The 18,961-nt window shown below is 55.3% G+C and overlaps 3 protein-coding genes across 3 annotated transcripts; 1 reads left to right on the top strand and 2 right to left on the bottom strand.

The window, feature by feature from the left end:
• Positions 1-234: 234 nt before the first annotated feature.
• DCS_07914 (uncharacterized protein) lies at positions 235-6,135 on the bottom strand (the record flags this gene model as incomplete). Its single annotated transcript, XM_040805197.1, has 4 exons — positions 235-2,234; positions 2,344-3,078; positions 3,270-5,697; positions 6,001-6,135. The coding sequence occupies 4 exons, from the start codon at positions 6,133-6,135 to the stop codon at positions 235-237; spliced, it is 5,298 nt and encodes a 1,765-aa protein (XP_040655301.1).
• Positions 6,136-9,172: 3,037 nt separating this feature from the next.
• Positions 9,173-14,300, top strand: DCS_07913 (uncharacterized protein; the record flags this gene model as incomplete). The annotated part of the gene is made up of 10 exons (XM_040805196.1): positions 9,173-9,481; positions 9,567-10,118; positions 10,277-10,384; positions 10,469-10,748; positions 10,803-11,039; positions 11,105-11,757; positions 11,883-12,447; positions 12,527-12,542; positions 12,726-14,033; positions 14,108-14,300. The coding sequence occupies 10 exons, from the start codon at positions 9,173-9,175 to the stop codon at positions 14,298-14,300; spliced, it is 4,221 nt and encodes a 1,406-aa protein (XP_040655300.1).
• A 1,129-nt stretch (positions 14,301-15,429) lies between these two features.
• On the bottom strand, positions 15,430-17,605 carry DCS_07912 (C2H2 type zinc finger domain-containing protein; the record flags this gene model as incomplete). Its single annotated transcript, XM_040805195.1, has 2 exons — positions 15,430-16,334; positions 16,408-17,605. 2 exons carry the CDS (start codon positions 17,603-17,605, stop codon positions 15,430-15,432), a joined length of 2,103 nt encoding a protein of 700 aa, XP_040655299.1.
• Positions 17,606-18,961: the final 1,356 nt, after the last annotated feature.

The following is an 18,961-nucleotide window of genomic DNA, read 5'->3' as shown; positions in this document are numbered from 1 at the left end:
ATGAAAAGTGATTACGCTCGCATGTCCAACAGCGAATAGACGCGTCGTGCTGCCGCGGTACCAGATGGATGCAGAACACCCATAGTTGCCGGCAATGGCTGTTAAGCCCGACCGCGGCACCAATCCAATGAGGCAGGCTTCCATCCCAACGCAACAATTCTCGGGTTTGAGACGGCCTCGTAAGCAAGACGAAGACTACACGCTCAACGCGCGAGAAAAAAAACAACCCCAATCTTAGCCGGTTATCTTCTTCCACCAGCTGCTGCTTCGGGGAGTCGTGTCCATGAACGCTGAACTTCGTCGGCTGTGATAACGCTCGTCACTTCCCTCGGATGCACCGAGACGCGCCTCCCTCTCGCGGTCTTCCCGCCTCCTCCGTCGTCGTGAGTCGTCTGTTTCGTCTGCCGGGCCATCCCCTGCCCTTGCTCGACGCCTGGCTCGTCGAGCCTCACGGCTGGCCTGCTCCTCTTCCTCCGGCGGGGGTGGAGCGTCCAAGTGGTCCTTGACCCATGACGACGTCCCCGAGTGTGGCCAGGCCGCTGTCTCATACTTGTTGTCGCGTCGACGGTCGCTGCGCGCATAGACTTGGTCATCTCCCGATTCGTGGCCATGCCGACGACTGCCTCGTGGCTTCTGGCTTTCGCCGCCCTCCTCGGCCCTAGCGGCGCGACGTGCGTCCCGTCGACGTCGCCGTTCGGCCTCGTCTTCCGTGCCGTCACCGTGTAGAGACTGACGACGTTCCTGCTTGGCCGCTCGCCGTGCCTCGGCTTCTCTTTCGGCAGCTAGAGCGGCAGCTTCCTTTTCCTTTCGCAACCGACGTCGTTCGGCGCGTCGAATTTCTCGCTCTTCGCTGGCGCGGCGTTCCTCTTCCTCGCGCTGGCGGGCTGCGCGCCTCTCAGCCCGGCGGGCCTCCTTTGCCTCCAGTTTGCGTGCCTCGTCATCGCTTTCGCGGTATCGTCGTCGATCACGCTGGCCAACGTCCTTCGAACGCGCCCCTTCTTCGCTGGCCTTCTCCGGCGCATCTCGTTCGCTCCTCCGAGGTCTACGTGCAGATGCACGAGCTTCCCCGTCGGTGTCACCTATGACACCGGTGTCAATGTTTGCTTCATGTTTTGCCGACTTGGGCGTCATGAGTCCGCCGAAAATACTGGCGAAGCCGGACTTTTTCGACGGCGCAGCACCCCGTTTCAAAGGGGGTTCGGACGGGCCCCCGGCATCCACCATGACAATGTCTTCGTCTTGCGACCTCTTGGATCGTCGCTTCTCCCGTCGCGGAAGCGGAGCATCGGGGTCGAGAGCACCAGCCATGACAATTTCGTCTTGATCCCTAGGTGGGGACTTGCGAGACTTCCTCTTGCTACTTGACTTGCTGACGCCCAAAATTTTGGCGGCCTTGGACGAGACCTCCGGCATGATTTCTGGAGGTGGGGTGGGTAGCCCGTGCAGGTCAACAGAGTGCCGACGTGACGACTTTCCACTACTACCCGTCGTCCGCTTCTCTCGCGTGGAAATGGACCGGGAGACAGGGGGGGTGCTGAATATACCAGAACCCCGGGGCCTCGCTGGCGTTTTCTCGGCTCTTTCGGGGCGCTCTTGTTTATCCGGTCCTGCGTCCTTAGGCGATGGCTTCTCCGCTGACCTCTTGGACGCCGACCTGGAGGGTTTCGACTTGGAGGACGCATTCTTGTCATCCTTGCGCGGCGGAGCTGCGTTCCATCGGGCCCACGAAGCCCCGTCCTCCTTGATCTTGGGCCGTTCCTTTTTCGATGGCTTGGACCCGGGCGGAGAAGTCGACGGCGCTTCCGGAGCCGGGGTCCGTGGCGATGCCCCATTATCAGGCTTCGACTTGCTCTTGGTGCTGCTCTTCCTGGACTTGTCCTTGGTCGCCATGTCAGCGGAAGAGGCTGCGTCTAACTCAACCTCCTCGTCTGCCGGGAAGCTACCGGGAAGCTCGGAGGACCTTTCGGTTTTCTTCATCGACCTGTCTTGCTCGTTGTCGCCGACACCCTTGGATACCTTCTTGGAACCCTTCTTGTCCTCCTTGGCGGGTTTCGAGGGCGGAGATGGAGGTAACGGGGCGGGGGTAGGCGGTGCTTCTACCTTCGCCTCAAACGTCTTGAGCTTGTCTGCGATTGTACCTGCCACGGGCTTCCGTGCCATCACCTTCCCTGACAAGCTATCATTGGCCTTGAGCGGGGAGGCCATATCTTTGCCATCCGGGGCATCGTCCAGGACTACACGAGAGTCAGCAAAACAATTCTGCCTCGTTTTGAGATGTGAGCTAGCGGGTGGTGGATGGATTGCTCGCATGACGCCACATTGGACCTCCGGTAGCAGACGAACCTTTCTTGGACTTCTTGGAGCCTCCGCTGATGCCCCAGAAGCTGAAAGCATCGTTTGTTGTCTTATCGTGGGCGGCCAAAAGGTCTTCTACTTCCTCCGGCTTGAGCTCCAATTCTGGCTCTAGAGAGTGACCCTTCCCCTTTGTCTTCTCTTTCCCCGTGGCTTTGTCCTTGGTGCTCTTTTTTGCCGTTTTCGCTGCCTCCGTCTCGTTGGCTTTTGTTGCATCCTCTGCCTCTCGGTTGGCCTGTTCTTCAAGCTCTTTGGCGGATTTCTCCTGCGCTCTCTTGTCAATATTCTCTGTTAAGCGGTTGAACCTTTCTGTATCCTTCTTTGTCAGTTTGCCCCTCTTGGCCTTTTTCTCCGTCAGCGCAGCAAGCTCTTCTTCCTCAAGCATCTCTGAAGAATTGTCCTCGAGGCGGGGAATTTCTTCCTCAATGCGGGCTTTCTCCTCAGCCGCTTGTGCGGCTTTCTCTTCGGCCTCTCGTGCGGCCTTCTGCTCTGCCTCTCGTTCGGCGGACTCTCGAGCCTCCTGTTCGAGCCGCTCCTTCTCGGCCTTCGCGGCCTTCTCGGCCCTTTTCTGCTCCTTCTCCAGCTTTTTCAGTTCCTTGCTGCTTAGCTTGGGTTCCTTCTCTTTCTTCGACTTCTCGATGCTCTTCTCGCCCCCCTCCTCATCATCGATATCCTGCGACTTGGTGTTGGACGACGGCTCGTCCCACGTGGTAGTTTCGGGGTCTCCTAGTTCATTTTCAGGCTCAGCACAGTCCGTCCATGGAAGGGAGGTTGGGGAGGGGGGTGGATCAGGCAAGGCCTCTCTGCGGGACATGGACCTCTTTCGAAATCCAACATCCAAACCCAGCTGTCATCGGCCTTGATGTCTGTCCTTGATTCCCTGATCTCCCGCAAATCGTCAGGTTGGGCCATCTCACCAGTAATATCGTCTTTAACCTCCGCAGACTCGCGGTTCGACTTGTCCTTGCTGGCCACTTTGCCCCAGATAGTGTCGGCGGGCGCTTCAGTGCTATCTGCCTGGTCCCAGGAGGAATCATCTACATTCTTGTTTTTCTTATCCTTCTTGTCCTTCTTATCCTTTATCTCCTTCTTGTCTTTCTTGTCCTTTTTGTCGGTTTCCCAGGAGGAAAAAAAGTCGCCGTCGGCGGTAGTCTTGATTTTCGAGGCCTCCTCCCTAGACTTGGGCTCGTCATTATCTTTGCGCTCCACTGCGTTAGGTATCTCCTTGGGTGAACCCCCGAAGCTTGTCATGAGAGAGCTCTTCTTCTTGTCGTCCTTGGAGCTTCCGCCCCAAGCGTCGAACGTGCCCTTGGCTCCACCTTCTTCCGCGCCCTTCGACTTCTTCTTCTTGTCCTTTTTTGTTGAGAAGCTAGTCCAGGGATCGTCCTCGTCATTCTTCAGTTCTGCCGCAGGTTCTTCGACCAGCGGTTCGGCGTCTGGCAGAGGTTCCGGTTCCGGAGGAGGTGGCGGCGGGGTAGGGTCTACCGCATTGCCCTTCTTTTTCTTCTTCTTGTCTTTCTTGGACGTGCCGAGGCTGGTCCAAAAGTCATCTTCTTCCTTCTTTTCCGTTTCCGCATTCGGATCCTTCTCGGGCTCAGATGAGGATGGAAGTTTGTCGTCGTCCTTGTCCTTGGAGGAGTCATCGTCGTTGAGGTTTTGTGCTGGCGGCTCGGGCTCTCCCGCGTTATCCACGTCGTTCCAGATGGAGGCTTTCTTTTTTTTCCCATCTTTCTTCGACGTGGATTTGGAACCGAACCCCCAGATATCTTCCTCTGGTTTCCCGGCTGCTGGTTCCGGCGCTTGAGGTGGGTCTGGCTTTGGTTCTGTAAGTTTGCCCTTGGCCTTCTTGCCCTTCTTGGTCGTCACCGTCCCCCAAACGTCATCCGGCTCAGTTTCCGCCGGGGGGGCGGGTGGATCAGCAGGAGGATCAGGGGCAGGCGGATCGTCCAATGCCGCCCCCTTCTTTTTCTTCTTCGCTTTCTTGGATGTGCCCCACGTATCCCAACCGTCGTCGACTGCATCCTCCTTCTTGTCCACTTCTGGATCTGGCGCGGGTTCTGGCGCGGGTTCTGGCGCGGGCTCGCTGACTGAGGGTGGATCCTTGTCCACGGCTGCAGCGGTGCCTTTCTTCTTTTTGCCCTTGATGGTAACGAGAGCGAACAGGTCATCTTCCGGGGAAGCCGAGTTGGATTCGGCGGTAAGTTTGACGTCAGGCTCAGCATCACCTTGGGTTCCCTTGTTCTTCGTAGTCGAAGTCCATCCCCAAGGATCTGATGCCTTCTTGGCGTCTGAGGACCCGATGTTGGTTTCTTCTACCGTCTCACTCAAAGCGTTATTTTTCTTCTTGCGGTCCTTTTTGGTACTGACGGTGAAACCAAAGTCGTCGTCCTTCGCCTCCTCTTTGGCATCTAGCCCCTCGTTCTCCTTGGTATCAGCGGTGGAGTCAAATATGAAGGTGGTCTTGTTCTTCTTCTTTGCCTTTCCACCAGCAACGCCCCAGGCATTGTCCAGCTCGGTTTTCTTCTCGTTCTCTGCCTCGCCCTCGTTGCCACCACCACCACCACCACCAGACCAATCCCAGCTGCTCCCACCAGTATTCCATTTCGTGCCCCAGTTTCCGACAGAATTTTTTGGGTTTCCCGAACTAAAATTCAAGTCAATCTTGCCGCCATCGTCCCCTAGTTTTATGTCGTGAAATGCGTCCAGGCCTGTATCAGTGCTGGGCATGTCAGTGCTTGCGTCTGCCGCTTGGTTGGCGGCCCCTTTCTTGCCCTTCTTCTTCTTGGACTTGACGGTGGTACCCCACTCGTCGTCGGGATCTGCGTCAGCGGCGCCGTCTTTGTCTTTATCGCCGTCGCCGTCGCCATCGCCGTCGCCTTCGCCATCCCCTTTGCCAGCGCCAGCACTGCCGCCGTCAGCCGCATCATCACGTTTGTCTTCGCCATTCTCATCGCCGTTCCCCTCCTTCTTTTCTCCGTTGCCATCGTCAAACCATTTATTGGAGGCAGCTGCCGCCTGTTTCTTCTTCTTTTTCGCTTGATATACGATACCATCTTGCGAATTCCAATCGACGATGATGTCCTTGGTAGGGTCGTGGAACAGGTCTCTCCCAGATCGGGATCCATCTCGCTGAGGGGTTTTGGATGAGGGCGGTGAGGGGCCGTGGGAGAAGCCTGACACTTGCCGGCGTGCGAGATATTCCGTGTCGCTCGCGCTTGGTCCGTCACAGGGGCCATCTGCCCTTGGGCGCACGGCTGGCAGTGCACGTAGCCATTTTGGTGCGTGATCCGGAACCCGCAGCGGTTCGCCGATGTGTCGTCGAGTTTGGAAGGGGGCCGTGCAGGACTATTCAATCAGCATGTTAGCAACCAATGACCAATTCCTGGCAGCGTGGGGGACCGGTTCGTTAACTGTCAGAAATGCCCTCCCTGGGTGATGCAAAATGCTTCTAGAGCGTCGGAGAGAAAGGGGATGACGTGTGGGAGGAGCGGCAGACGGTGCATGCAAGTGAGGTGGATGCCAAGGGAGCAGCATATCGCCGAGGCACTGCGCAAAGGGACAGAAAGTCTTGCCTCAATATTCCGCCTGTCGACGACCCATGCGAGAGAAATGATGCTCAACTGGGTCCGCAGGGAGTTTTTATCCCACCCAGTCGTCGAGGAGTGGTGGCCTGGGCCGTCGGAGCTGCTTTCTCTCCAGCTTGCTCTGGAAGCCAAAACGTCCACCGCGGCCATTGATGATGTCGGAACTCGTATGGACACAGGTTTGAGGTGCCAGAATCATGGACGATAGGGTCTCGGGGCTCCGGAGCCGAGCGAAAAGGGGGGATGGGGATGTCCCAGATCGGGGAGGGAAGTCGAGCGGTGGGCGTCGATTTGAGTGCGCGAGCTTTCGGAGTCGCGCGAATGAAACTAGCACCGGTTGGCTCCGTGCTTGGGGTTTGTCGTGGTATTTCCGAGTGACAGTGGTACACAAAGAGCCGAAATCTTGGTTCTAGGAAGTCGGGGTGGAAACAAGATCGGTGGACTGTAAATAATGCTGTGAATGACGCCGTGCATGTCACAACGGCTGAGTTTGCTCCGAAGATACACACGCGTGAATGGCCCAACCGTCTCAAGCCTCACGCCTGTATATTTGTATGGGTGTCGTCGACAATGCGAAAGCAGAGAAGGGGGGGGGGGGGGGGGGGTTGGGCGATAATAACTCTTCATCACGAAGTACAAGCGGTGTTTATGTGGATAGAACAACGCCAAAGGGCCACCCCACTCTTGGACGGACCCGATCACCGCCGACCCTGCCCGTCATGGTGGTGTGGTGTACAGGAATTACTGTACTCCGTACGGAGTACCGAGGAGAAAGTTCGTCACGCCGCGCCGTCAGTTGCCGGCATCAGACGGGGCGCCGAGGAGGACTGCCTTGCCTGGTGTTCTCCCGCGCAAATATTCTCGTGCTCGTGCGCCTCCACAAATCTTGTGGACAGAGTCTTCCTCCTCCTTTGGACATCTCATCTCATGCGCATGTGTTCCCCCTCAGGTAAGTACTTCCTATTCTACTTACACGTACGGAGTACATGTACAGTGGATTGGGGTGGCTGGCATTCTGGGCAGCTGCTCATTGCTTACTAGTACCAGGTACCTAGGCGCCAGTGGATATACTAACTACTCGTAGGTACCTAAACGCGTTGAGGCGTACCTGTAAAAGTTCACAGCTCTTGTAAACAGAGCTTGTGGGTGGACGGGTGGGGAACTTGGGCACCTGGCAAGCCCAAGTACTGTACTGGAGACTTGGGAGGCACCAAAGAAAAAAAAAACCAACAGCAAAGCCGTCACATGAGTTCTGCGTACTTGTACAAGTAAGTAGCAGTACGGAGTCGGAGTACTTGGATTGAGAGAGGCGTCCAAGTTACCCCCGCCCCTCCTTCAGAGTGCCAGCAAGGTACGAATATGGTATTTTGAAGCCGGTCCTGTCCCATCACTGCCCGAGCAGCACCGTTATGTCATTGGAGAGTAAGACGCCTCTTGACAATTAAGAGACGAAGGGGCACCATGCGTGTGGGAAAGGCTTTGAAATAGCCCGCCAAGTCATGGTGATATAATACTCTCCAAACCATCTACCTTTTACGGAGTAGGTGGAGTCATAATATTCAAGATCGTCTGTGGCAACCATGTACAGATACTTCCAAGTACACCAACATGTACTGTACATGGAAGGGTAGGAGGGGTAAAGCGGGGTACGACGAGGGGAAGCGTCTAGCAGCTAATAATATTTTGACTTCGTCGTCATGAGACGACTGGTAAGTATGAGTCGTGGCACGTTTACCAACCACCTCGCTATGCGTTCAAATGGGCTAGCGTGAGAGAATGGTGGTGAATGAGATCGATCTGCTTCACTCATGACCTGGCTACTCACCTCCCGCTCCCGGTTGGATTGCTGAGGGTCATGGCATGACGCCAGCATTGTCGAGGGACAGTTTGATCATGGAGCATGGATGGATGCCTTTGTTGAGGGACAAAGCTATACACGTGACTTGGCACGGGGCAGCACATGAACAAAAATACATGTACTTTACCGAGTACATGCACTGCACGTGCTGAAGGATGCGCGCAAGTTCTTGTGAGGGCGCCAACATTATTCGCCCCATCTATCAAGCTGCAGCCGCCAACTCAGCGGGTAGAAGAAGCGATTTCCTCTCATAACGTAGACTCACCCCATCGTCGCAAACGCCCATGCTTGCTAGGATTCGACCGCGGTAGCAGCTGACAATCACATCATACTCATGTACGAGTAAAGTACTTGACAAAGTACGGAGTAATACAGCAGGTGTACTTACGGAGCAGTACTTGTACGTTGTAGTGATTATCATGTATTACAGTATTCATCCTAGTCCATACCGAGTACTGCCCCGTTGTCGAAAGTGTGGACTACAGGGAGACTTCACACTTAAGTAAGTATACTTGTTCTTCAGTACAGTATAAGTAAAGTACTGTACTTACTTATTTATATTACAGGTACATCCGAGCCAACACGTTATATTAGCGGGCGTTGTGAGTGTCCAGCACGAATGGGGTCCAATACCGCTGTGGAGTGTCGTTTTAAGTAGTGGCGCATCATGTACTTGATTCGTTGTCTCCGTCCGGCACACTCTCGATCTTCCCCATGGACAGATGGATCCAATAGTATTCTATGATAAGCATACTGACTTACTTACTTAAGTACTTACGTATGAATGGCACAAGTGCTCATACCCTACCCCAGGATTAGGCACATTGTCGTCACTCCAACATAGTCGTGTTGGTCCGAACTCGGAGTGCTACTAGTGATGTTGGTGCTTGTACTGTAAGTTGTAATTGTGCACATTCTCCACCTGCAGATCACATCCACGCAGTACACTTGCTTGTGACACGATACCAGGATACCAGTCCGGAGCTTGGGACTTCTGAAAAGGTAGTTTCCCCGCGTTCATTTACGCCTATAATAACATAGCCTTGCGCATATTGCGCCTTTGCGTGCGCGGCTGCCCAGCGCGGCGCACCACTTGCATGTTGGTTCACAACTCGGAGATGCCAACTTGGACTGGAGCAGACGTGTACAAGTAGGTAGTCAGGAATTATACAAGTGCAGAGCAAAGGCAGACAGTACCTACATGTACACATTGTAAATGCACTCTGGCCATTCGCTACAAGTCCTAAACGGCGGTGCGTTCTGTGCACTTGACATTGAACATAAATACAGCTGTCACTCCCCCGGCTTTGCCCTCTTCTGCTATAGTCCCTCGAGCTGCCTTCGGTCCAGACTGGGAACGGACGACCTCGCCTTCGCCATGTCCATTGTTCTCGAGAGTTTGGCTTCTCTGCTACTCATATCCGCATATGACAATGCAACATCACATGACCTCGTCGACCTCACGCTCGGCTCATTCCGTCGGCCTTGCCCCGCATCGATCGATGACAGTCTAGGTCCCTCCGTGGAAGGCTGTCGATTCCAGTTCGACTTCACCCTTTACTTTGAAGATGCCATCCTCGTTGTTGTTCCGGCAACAATTTTCACCATCTTGGCCGTAGCTCGCGCTGCTTTCCTGTTTTGTCGCCCTCGGCTGGTGGAACGAGACGGATTCTGGGTTGCAAAACTGGTGCGTCTCCTGCCTCATGTCCATCCCGATATCTAGCTAGCCCGGCCGAGTTCCAAGAAACTGACCCACTGCTGCTGCTGTCCAGTCCTCCACTGGTGTTTCTGCCGCTCTAAAGATAGCCATCCTCGTCGTCCAATGCCTCGGCCATGGAACGAGAAGCCCAGCGTCGGTCCCGGCCGCCGCGACTTCGACCATGGCAGCACTTGCCGTCATGGCGTTGAGTTCGCTCGAGCACACGCGTGCTCTGCGACCGTCCTCCCTTATGCTCGTCTACCTGTTCATGACCATCCTGTTCGATCTCGCTCGATGCAGGACGCGCTTCATCATGTCGGAAACGTCTCTTGCCACTATATTGACAGCGGACTGCGTCATCAAGCTCGTGTCGTTTGCCCTAGAGGCTCGCGGCAAGGCGTCAACCTTTCTCGCATCACAGGCTGAGAAATCTGTCGAGCAACGAGCCGGGCCCATCAGCAGGACTTTCTTCTTCTGGCTCATTAGCATGTTCAAGACGGGCTATAGCCGATCATTCTCCGTCGCGGATATGGGGCCTATCGACGAGGTTCTCTACTCGGAGAAGTTATCGGCCATGTTTCAGCCTTTGACACAGGCGCCACAAGGTAGACCGATTCTTGTCGCGGTATGGTCGCGAGTAGGCCTGGAGTAACCTATTCGTTCCCAGCACGCACTCCCTTGTCAGCATGGGGCCTCATCCGACGGATCATCCAATGCACTGGCTTGCAGGTGCTATACCCCATCGTTCCAAGACTGTTCCTAACAGCCTTTACCTATTCCCAGTCTCTTCTGATCGACTCCGTTCTGAACTATCAGAAGTCGAAAGCCCCTCGAATTTCGAATGGATACGGTCTTGTCGGTGCCTCTGTTCTCGTATATGTCGGTATTGCGGTGCGTTACACTTCACCCGCAATAGCTGATGGACACCCGCATGGTGCTTATTGGCATCACGCGCGCGCTTACTGAACGTACTAGGTATCAGGGAGCTGGTACTGGAGGCAGGTCTGCCGACTCATGTCTCTCGTCCGAGGCGGTCTCGTGCTTAGCATATTCGAGAAAGTTCTTCGACTTCGCGACGATAGCAGCATCGAATCGACAGCAACGACATTGATGATATCGGATACCCAAAGAATCATAAGCGCCATCGAATACATATACGAGGTTGCCGCGGGAGTTCTCGAGACAAGCCTCGCTACGTACTTGTTGTATCGGCAGCTTGGAGCTCCGTGCTTCACAATACTCGGACTGGCATCAAGTATGTAGCGAAATCGCAACCATGGCGGGTTTGAAAAGGTTTGCTGATGCCCAGAAGCTACTTGCTGTCTTTGTCTGTGGGTTTCCAAGACTCTGAGTGCCCAGCAACAGATTTGGCTAGGAGCCATGCAAAAGAGACTGGAAGTCACGAAGCGTCTTCTTGACTCGATCAAGTCCCTCAAGATGACGGGCTCCGAAGATGAGGCGTACAAGAATGTCAGCAGACTACGAGCGCACGAGATACGCGTGGCCAGGGTGTTCCGCTGCCTGCTCGCAGTCTCCGTGCTCCTCTGTAGGCACCCTACTACACTGTCTCCCCTCTCCATTGAGCTGGCCGAGAGCTGACCTCGCTACCAGCCTACAGCATGCTTACCCTCTCACCCTTGGTTATTTTCGGCGCCTATATCGGCATTTACGGCCCCAAGCTAGACACGAACGCGATGATCTCGTCGCTGGTGCTCATATCCCTAGTTAGTGCACCGTTGATTCATGTTTTCCAGGCGTTGCCGTCCATCGGCTCGGCCTACGGTTGTTTCAAGCGCCTCAACGACTTCATCCTCCTAAAAGAGCCAGATACGACTCCAGAAACCTTTGAGAGCCCCCGAGCCGATCGACAACGGGAGGAAGTGAGCAGTGCAGGTGCGGACATTGTGCTTTCCATGAAGGGTGCTTCGTTTGGGTGGACGCCGGAGAAGCCCCCACTCCTCCGCGATATCACACTCGACATCAAGAAAGGATATCTCACCGCCATTGTTGGACGTGTCGGCTCTGGTAAAACACTCTTGATGCGTTCTCTGGTCGGCGAATCCAACCAATTGGACGGCTCTACGGTTATTCGCAAGGACAGGGGCGGCATTGCCTACTGCGGCCAGGTACCGTGGATCGAAAACTTGTCCGCAAAGGAAGCGTGGACGCAGCATTCGGAGGGCGATCCGAAGTGGCTTGATGAAGTACAGGACTGCTGTGCACTTGATGACGTGACCGCCCTCGCCGACTACAGCACAGGCACAGTGGGAAGCGGCGGTGTGAGGTTGAGCGGTGGCCAAAGGCAACGTTTGGGACGTCCATCTGATTAATTTCCGATTCTCTCCACTTGGATCGAGAGAGGGCGCGAATATTGACAAACCAATTGCAGGCTTTGGCCCGCGTCGTAGCCGCGAAAAAGGACATGGTCCTGCTCGATGATGTGTTTTCAGCCTTGGACCGGAAGAGCCGCGAGCGCATATCCGTACGACTCATGGGGCCACACGGCCTCTTCCGACGAATGGGCACGACGGTTCTCTTCACGACACACGACAGTAAGGGTCAACTTCCTTACCTTGCCTTGATGTACCTGTTATTTTCAAACGCGTCACTAACCACCCCAGGGCACATCGCATCGTTCGCGGACGAGGTGTATCATATTGACGACCAAGGACGACTTCGAGTGTCAACGTCAGATTTTTTGGGCGTGGAAGAGAACGCCAACAGTGGCGAGGACGAGGGGGGGGACGATATAGGCAGAGAAGTTGAGGCGAAAGCTGAAACGAAGGTCGCATGTCTCAAGGAAACTGACCAGCAGGTGCCAGGCGTCAACGATTCGACATCGCACGTCTCCGACAGGAGGGTATTTCTGCGATACGTGCGAGCAATGGGATATACAAACGCTGCCGTCTTTCTCGTGTTTGGCATCACATTTGCCGTCACGTTTTCGTTCCCACGTACGTTGTCCTCGACTTGGCTGTTCGCTGTAGAGCGATGAAGGCAGGTCCATGTTGCTAACCTTGCTTGACCGAGTAGATGTCTGGGTTCAGTGGTGGACTGCCGCTTTGGAGATGGAGGGCAATGGCGTTGACAATGGATACTGGCTGCGCATCTATTCCATGGCCCAATGCTTCCGTTGATCTTCCTCTTTGGCTGGGCCTTGTATGCACCAACCCCCCTTTTTTTTCATTCGTACGCCGCTACGACGACCTGCTCAGCTAACAACGGATGAAAGGCAACTCATGCTGGTCATCGTACCGACCTCGGCCGCTGCGCTTCACTCGACTCTACTTCAGGCAACATTACGTGCGCCGTTTGCGTATGTAAGTCGCATCGATACCGGAAGTCTCCTGAACCGTTTCAACCAAGATCTTATGTTCATCGATGGCTACTTGCCCCTCGATCTTTTCAATACCTGCTCCGAGTTCTTTACTGCCGTCTTCGAAATAATCCTAATTGCTGTCGTTTCGCATCACGCTCTCGCAGCACTTCCCGTATTGGCCGTTATCCTCTACCTTATCCAGCATGTATACCTGCGCACCTCGAAACAGCTGCGCGGCATAGACTTGGAGTGGAAAGGATATCTTCACACCGCGTTTGGCGAAACAGCATCGGGGCTAGCTACGATCCGTGCGAACGGTTGGCTGGACAAGACGCGGACCAAGTTTAGGGAAAAGCTGGACCGGTCACAAGAGCCATTCTACTTACTCCACATGGTTCAACGCTGGCTTCAGCTCGTCCTCGGGCTCGTTGTTGCCGGCTTAGCGGTCGTTATTACAATCATCACCGTCACGCTGCGGGACAAGGTGGCCGCAGGTGTCGCGGGCGTTGCTTTGCTTAAAGTGACAACGTTGGGCTCTACGCTGACCAACTTTATCATGGCCTGGACCTCTCTCGAGACGTCCCTCGGCGCGATATCACGCATAGTTGTGTTCGAAGATAAAACCCCGAGCGAGAAGCAGGATGATTCGACAAGTACAGCCGCCACGGATGAAAATTGGCCTCAGAATGGCCGTGTTCAGATTGAAAACATCTTTGCAACGTATGTAATGGACAAGGAAAAGAATGCGAAGCCAGTTTGGCACTTGCGCGGGATCACGCTCAACATCGAACCGGGTGACCGCGTTGCCGTCTACGGTCGTTCTGGCTCGGGAAAATCAACGTTTTTGCTAGCCTTGCTAGGCATGATTGACATGCCAGTCGGGCGAGTCGTCGTGGATGGAGTTGACCTCTCGGCCCTGCGCATGATGGAGCTCCGAAACCGATTCCGGGTTATTTCACAAGACAACTTCCTCGATCCAGAATCCACTCTCCGACAAGAACTTGATCCTGAAGGACAGTACTCGGATGATACTGTAACGGACATTCTTGTTCGATGCTGTCTCCACGCCAAGGTCTTGGCCGTTGGGGGTCTTCAGACCCAGATGGCGGATGCCGCCTTGTCCAAGGGGGAGGCCCAGCTATTCTCCATTGCCAAATTGGTATTGAGTGAATCGAGCACGGCTGGAGGAGGGTTGATCATCCTTGACGAGGCAACAAGCAGGTAAGCAATTTGCGGGCGTGACCCTTCACCTCGTGATGGTACTAAGTAGCCATCGTCCGCTCTAGTCTCGACAGCGACACCGAGATCCAAGTAGAAGATCTGATGAGGGAGAGTTTGCGGGGAAAGACGACGATATCAGTCTTGCATCGACTTGATGCCGCTCTCAAATACGACAAGATCGCCGTGATGGAAAAGGGGGTCTTGGCGGATTTTGGTACGGCGGGCGAGATCGTGGCCAGATGTGACCTGTTCGCCTCATTGAGGTAGATGTGACAATGATAGTTGCACATGGAGCCTTGCTCGGTGAATGGCATGCGGTATAACTGAGCCAAGATGCTGCAGAACAACGACGGATGGCGCCATGATGTTGGCCATGCTGGCATGCAAATGCATTCATACTTCTGCAATAGATCAAGAGCAATGCAAATCGATTTCGCTTTCGCTAGTTGGGTACCTTAATGCCATCGAAATCAAAGGCGATCATCTGACGAACTTGCTGGTGACAAGGCCGTCATCCGTCAGGACGGGTCAAGGGACCTCAGGTTGTGGCAATCAACCCAAGGCGCTCTCCCGCCGTTCTTGTCATGTGTCCATTCCTGAAGGAGAGACGGTCATGCAATTCTTCCCGATGTCGGTCCTGGATAATGTTGGGGTGTAATCTTGGTATTGAAAGCGAGAGTTGGCGATTACGATCAGTCAAATGGTCCATGTGGCCCGCGGCTTGGCCGACCAGCCGTGTGCCGGTTGCCGATCCGGGCCGCGAGATCGGACGGGTCGCGTGCGGGGTGGCCGCAGTCCGCAGTCGACCACTCCACCGCATCGCCCTGGGCATGACGGTGTACGGACCAAGATGAGATGGGGTACGTCATGTCTCTCACCCCCCAGACGCGGCACTGGGAGGATCGCGTTTATGGTCAGCATTTGTCACTCGGGGGGGACCTGTGCAAAGGAGCGAGCGAGCGAGCCAGGTTTCCTTGAACAGTATCCGTACCATGAACGTTGTCGTGTTGCAAACCCCTCAGCTCCATCATCGGCGCACGCAGGGCCATGGGTGCAACAGCTGCATCGTCACTGCTTGATCGTAATCGGGCATAGCATAGAGCAGCATCATCACGGTATCCGCTAGGTTTGCTTACCGATTCAGTGAGTCTGTTCATGCGCATATGGAGTGAATGGAAAGGTGCTCGAAAGTCGGCTGTTCATTGTTCGCATGGTGTGGATTGCTCGTCTGCAAGTGCAAGTGAAAGGAAAGTACTCCTGCCAGGTTGTCGAAGCGCAAGCTTGCTACGTAAGTTTCTTATATACAAGAGTCCCTTGTATCACCGGAGACTTGCATGATCCAGATTTCGACAGTTTCCTGCATAAATATTCTGCTTCTTGCCGTCTCCATCTCGATCTAGTACCCAACGGCGGGACCGCTGGCGTAGCCACCGTCGTCACCATCGTCATAGTCGCTGGCGTCGAACGATGACCGGCCGCTCATGTCATCATCCATCCCGCCGGCGGCCTCAGGTTGGGACCAATTCATCTGCGCCAGCGCCGGATACTGGGCCAGCAAGGCGGCAGGCAGCGCGTACGTATTCATCGGATGATATCCGGGCGCGGAGTCCATGCCGACGGCTTGCGGCGCCGCCATGTTCTGGCCCATGCTGTGCTGCATCCGTTGTTCCTGCCACTGCGGTTGCCGCTCCATCATTTCTTCGTCGAGAAGCGGCTTGATGCAGATGCGGCCGGCTTCGGATCGGAAATGTCGGCCGAGCGCGTCGGCGCGAGCAAATCGTCGACCGCAACCCCACTGGCCGGCCACCTTCAGATCGCCCTTGCACACAAACTTCTTCTCGCCCGAGTGCAGGCTTTCGTGTCGTTTCCGGTCGTGCTGCCGAGCAAACGCTTTCCCGCAAACGGTGCAAACGAAGGGCCTCTCGTCCGTGTGGGTCCTCAGATGAGAGCGCAAATTGTACGCTCTCGTGAATCTCTTGGGACACAGGGTGCATTGAAACGTCGCCGGGTGTTTCTGCGCTCGCTTGGACGCGCCAAGGTCTTGGTTGTTCTGATATTCCGGATCCGCAAGTCGCAAGGCAATCACGTTATTCGGCACGGCCGATGTCGACTGCCTCCTCCCGCGAGGAGATGCCGTGGACTGTCGATCGAGGGGCGAGAGCGAGCGAGCTGCGCCAGATCGCGGGGACAGAGACGAGCCAGAGATGGGCGACAAGCTGCTCGAGCTGCTCGGCCGGCCGACGCTGGATCCGCCAGGATGAAAAGGGTCCGTCACCGAACGAGGACGAGACTTGAGCCTGCCTATTGCAATATCAGCTTCAAGGCAATCCTGCACGCACACCATCCTCCTCCACTTCCTTCTCGTTGGACGTACCTCTTTCCGGCGGTGTCAGCGAGTCCTGGTCCAGGTGTGATTTGGCCGGCTCGAACACGCCGGCTTTTGCGTTGCTAGGCGCAAAGTCGATGTTGATGGACGGAGGAGCCATCTGAGGGATGTCCCCTGGGCCGGGGCCGGGGCCGGAGCCGTGCAGGGAGGGGAACGAGTCGGCCGTTGGGTGCATGCCGGAGTACGGCCTATAGCCTCCCGGAGGGACAAGGCCGAAACCTGGTTGGTGCAGCTCGGGAATCTGCCGCGGGTCCATGCGGGGACTGATGGCCGGGCTGAGGGAAGGGCTTCGTCCCTGGTTGTCGCCGATGCTGAAGGCGCCGATGCCGAGAACTTCTTGATAGAGGCTGGCATCGGACGGTCTCTGCAGGGGGGAATGACCGCCGTGGCGATCGTCGAACGAGTCGGCGCCGACGAGGTTCGGAGACGGGGAGACGGATGAAACATCCGACAACTCCGAAGGGCTTCGCCTATGTCCCTGAAACTGAGGCTGGGACCAGTCGCCCAGCTGGTTGGGGAGGAGGGCGGCTTCGGGGCCAAGAGAGACCTGTCGGGAGTGGGTCCCAACCGGCGACAGAGTGTTGTGGCTGCTGAAGGAAGACGAATGCCGAGCAGAACTTGAGTGGCGGCTGTCATGTAGGAGATTTGTCGGGGGGGATTGGTGCGACTGGGACGAGGCCATGTTGGTCACGCTGGAACCGAGGCTTGGGTGCACGAATAGGGGTTGGTTGAACTGATCTCCCTGGTTTAGGGATGGGAAGAGAGAGAAGTCACCTTCGTCCATGTACGTGGTGGGCTGGGACTGGGAGGGGAAGGATAGGCCGGCGGCGGCAGCGTCGGCGCCAGCACCGGGCTGCCCAAAGGGTGAGCTGGGGTCGAAGAGCACCGCTGGATCAGAGATGCTAGACTGGCCGAACGTGTTGTGCGGGGGTTGGTGCGGGTGAAGGAAGTTGGGCTCACTGGCGAGCGAGTCGAAGCTTGCGGCGCTCACAAAGGAAACCTGCTGCTGCTGCGGCGACGGTTGCGGCTGCTGATCCAAGCCGAGTCCTAGGCCGCTGGAGGATGCATCTGCACCATAGGTGCCGGGAGGCACCTCGTGCTGCGAAGACTCGTTTATATCGAGCCGCTGATTTGACTCGTCAGCCGAGGACGAGGGCAACCGACGGTGATGTGTCTGTTGATCCATGACGCGGGGGGGCGTCGTCGCAGCACTATCGTTGGGCAGATTTTCTCAAGGCAGCTTTCGGGCAGCCCAGGAGTGTTGCCGAAAGGGTTGTGTACCAGACGTGGGATTCGATGTACCGAGCAAGGGGGGGGGCTGACCGTCCCGGACGGGGTGCGACTATGAACTCGGCAGCAAATGGGGTAGGTGGTAATATCTCGAGCTTTGTTTCAGATGGCTCACAGGTCTGTCAGGCTTGGTGACAGATATGGGTGTACGTGCGCGCAGCGCTGATGCTTGCAATATGTCGTCTCGTCTCGTCTCGCGGGCGGAGAGCGAAGCGCAATAAGCAAGGGATGAGATGAAGAACGACACTAGGCTGCCGTCTTTCCCACTCGAGGAAGGCAAGTGAGGTGAGACGTGTTGCAAAGGCGCCGGTCAAGCTCAAGCGGGGAGGTGGCGATGTCGCGGCCACAGAGGCACAGCAGTAGACCAGCAGTACGGAGTAGCTGGATGGAAAATGGACGCTTGGTTGGTCGGATGGATGAGATGAGCTGGGTGAAGAGGGCGGGAGACGCGTGGCTGAAGGTAGGGCTGGTTGGCCAGTTGGTGAGAGTTTGGATGACGGGTGTGACTTGGTGTGACGTGACACTGTACCGTATGGATGAACTGGCAGTATGTACAAAGACAGGTAGCAGGTGTTAATAAGTAAGTAGGTAGGTGTGGTGTGTGTACTTGTAGTGGGTAAAAATGAGGGGGTGTTCGTGAGAGGTTGATAGATGTGCTGGCTTGGTTGCCTGCTGGCTCGTATAGAACACTCCGTACTAGGCGCATGCAGTCCAAATATTGTACCCGACGTGGTAAGTGGTACCTGTAGCCCGATTACGGTGTCTATTTCTTAAGTAGTACGATAGTAAGTATTCAACACACACAGCACAGTACAGTTGAATGTGGTAGGTACTTTAGTACTAGGTACCTTCGTAGTAATAGTTGGTTAGTTCTCGGAAATTGGTGAATACTTATTACTTGTGCTCTGTACCAGGAGGTACCTTGTACCGTCGGGCAATACGAGCACGGATGAGCCAAATTGGTACGGAGTAAGTACTCGTACTGGAGTTGGCTTTCGAGGATGAGAGAAGGAAATACTGTACTAAATATCCATACCACAAAGTTACAAGTACTGTACTTGTACATACATGTACACGCAAGTACTTGTATACGGGGTAGTGCGGAGTACTTAAGTACTAAAGTGGTGGTACAGGTACTGTTACCTAGCACTTGGCGGTTGTGAACACTCGTGCTCGTTCCTCAAACGGAGACGGAATGCTCTTTCAACATAAGAGGTACTCAGCAAAGGTGTTTACATGTTTACTGCACAGA

The sequence above is a fragment of the Drechmeria coniospora genome, chromosome 03, assembly GCF_001625195.1.
Source record: "Drechmeria coniospora strain ARSEF 6962 chromosome 03, whole genome shotgun sequence".
Classification (NCBI taxonomy): Eukaryota; Fungi; Ascomycota; class Sordariomycetes; order Hypocreales; family Ophiocordycipitaceae; genus Drechmeria; species Drechmeria coniospora.
The sequence above is the reverse complement of the archived record's forward strand: the minus strand, read 5'-3'. Positions and strand labels throughout refer to the sequence as shown.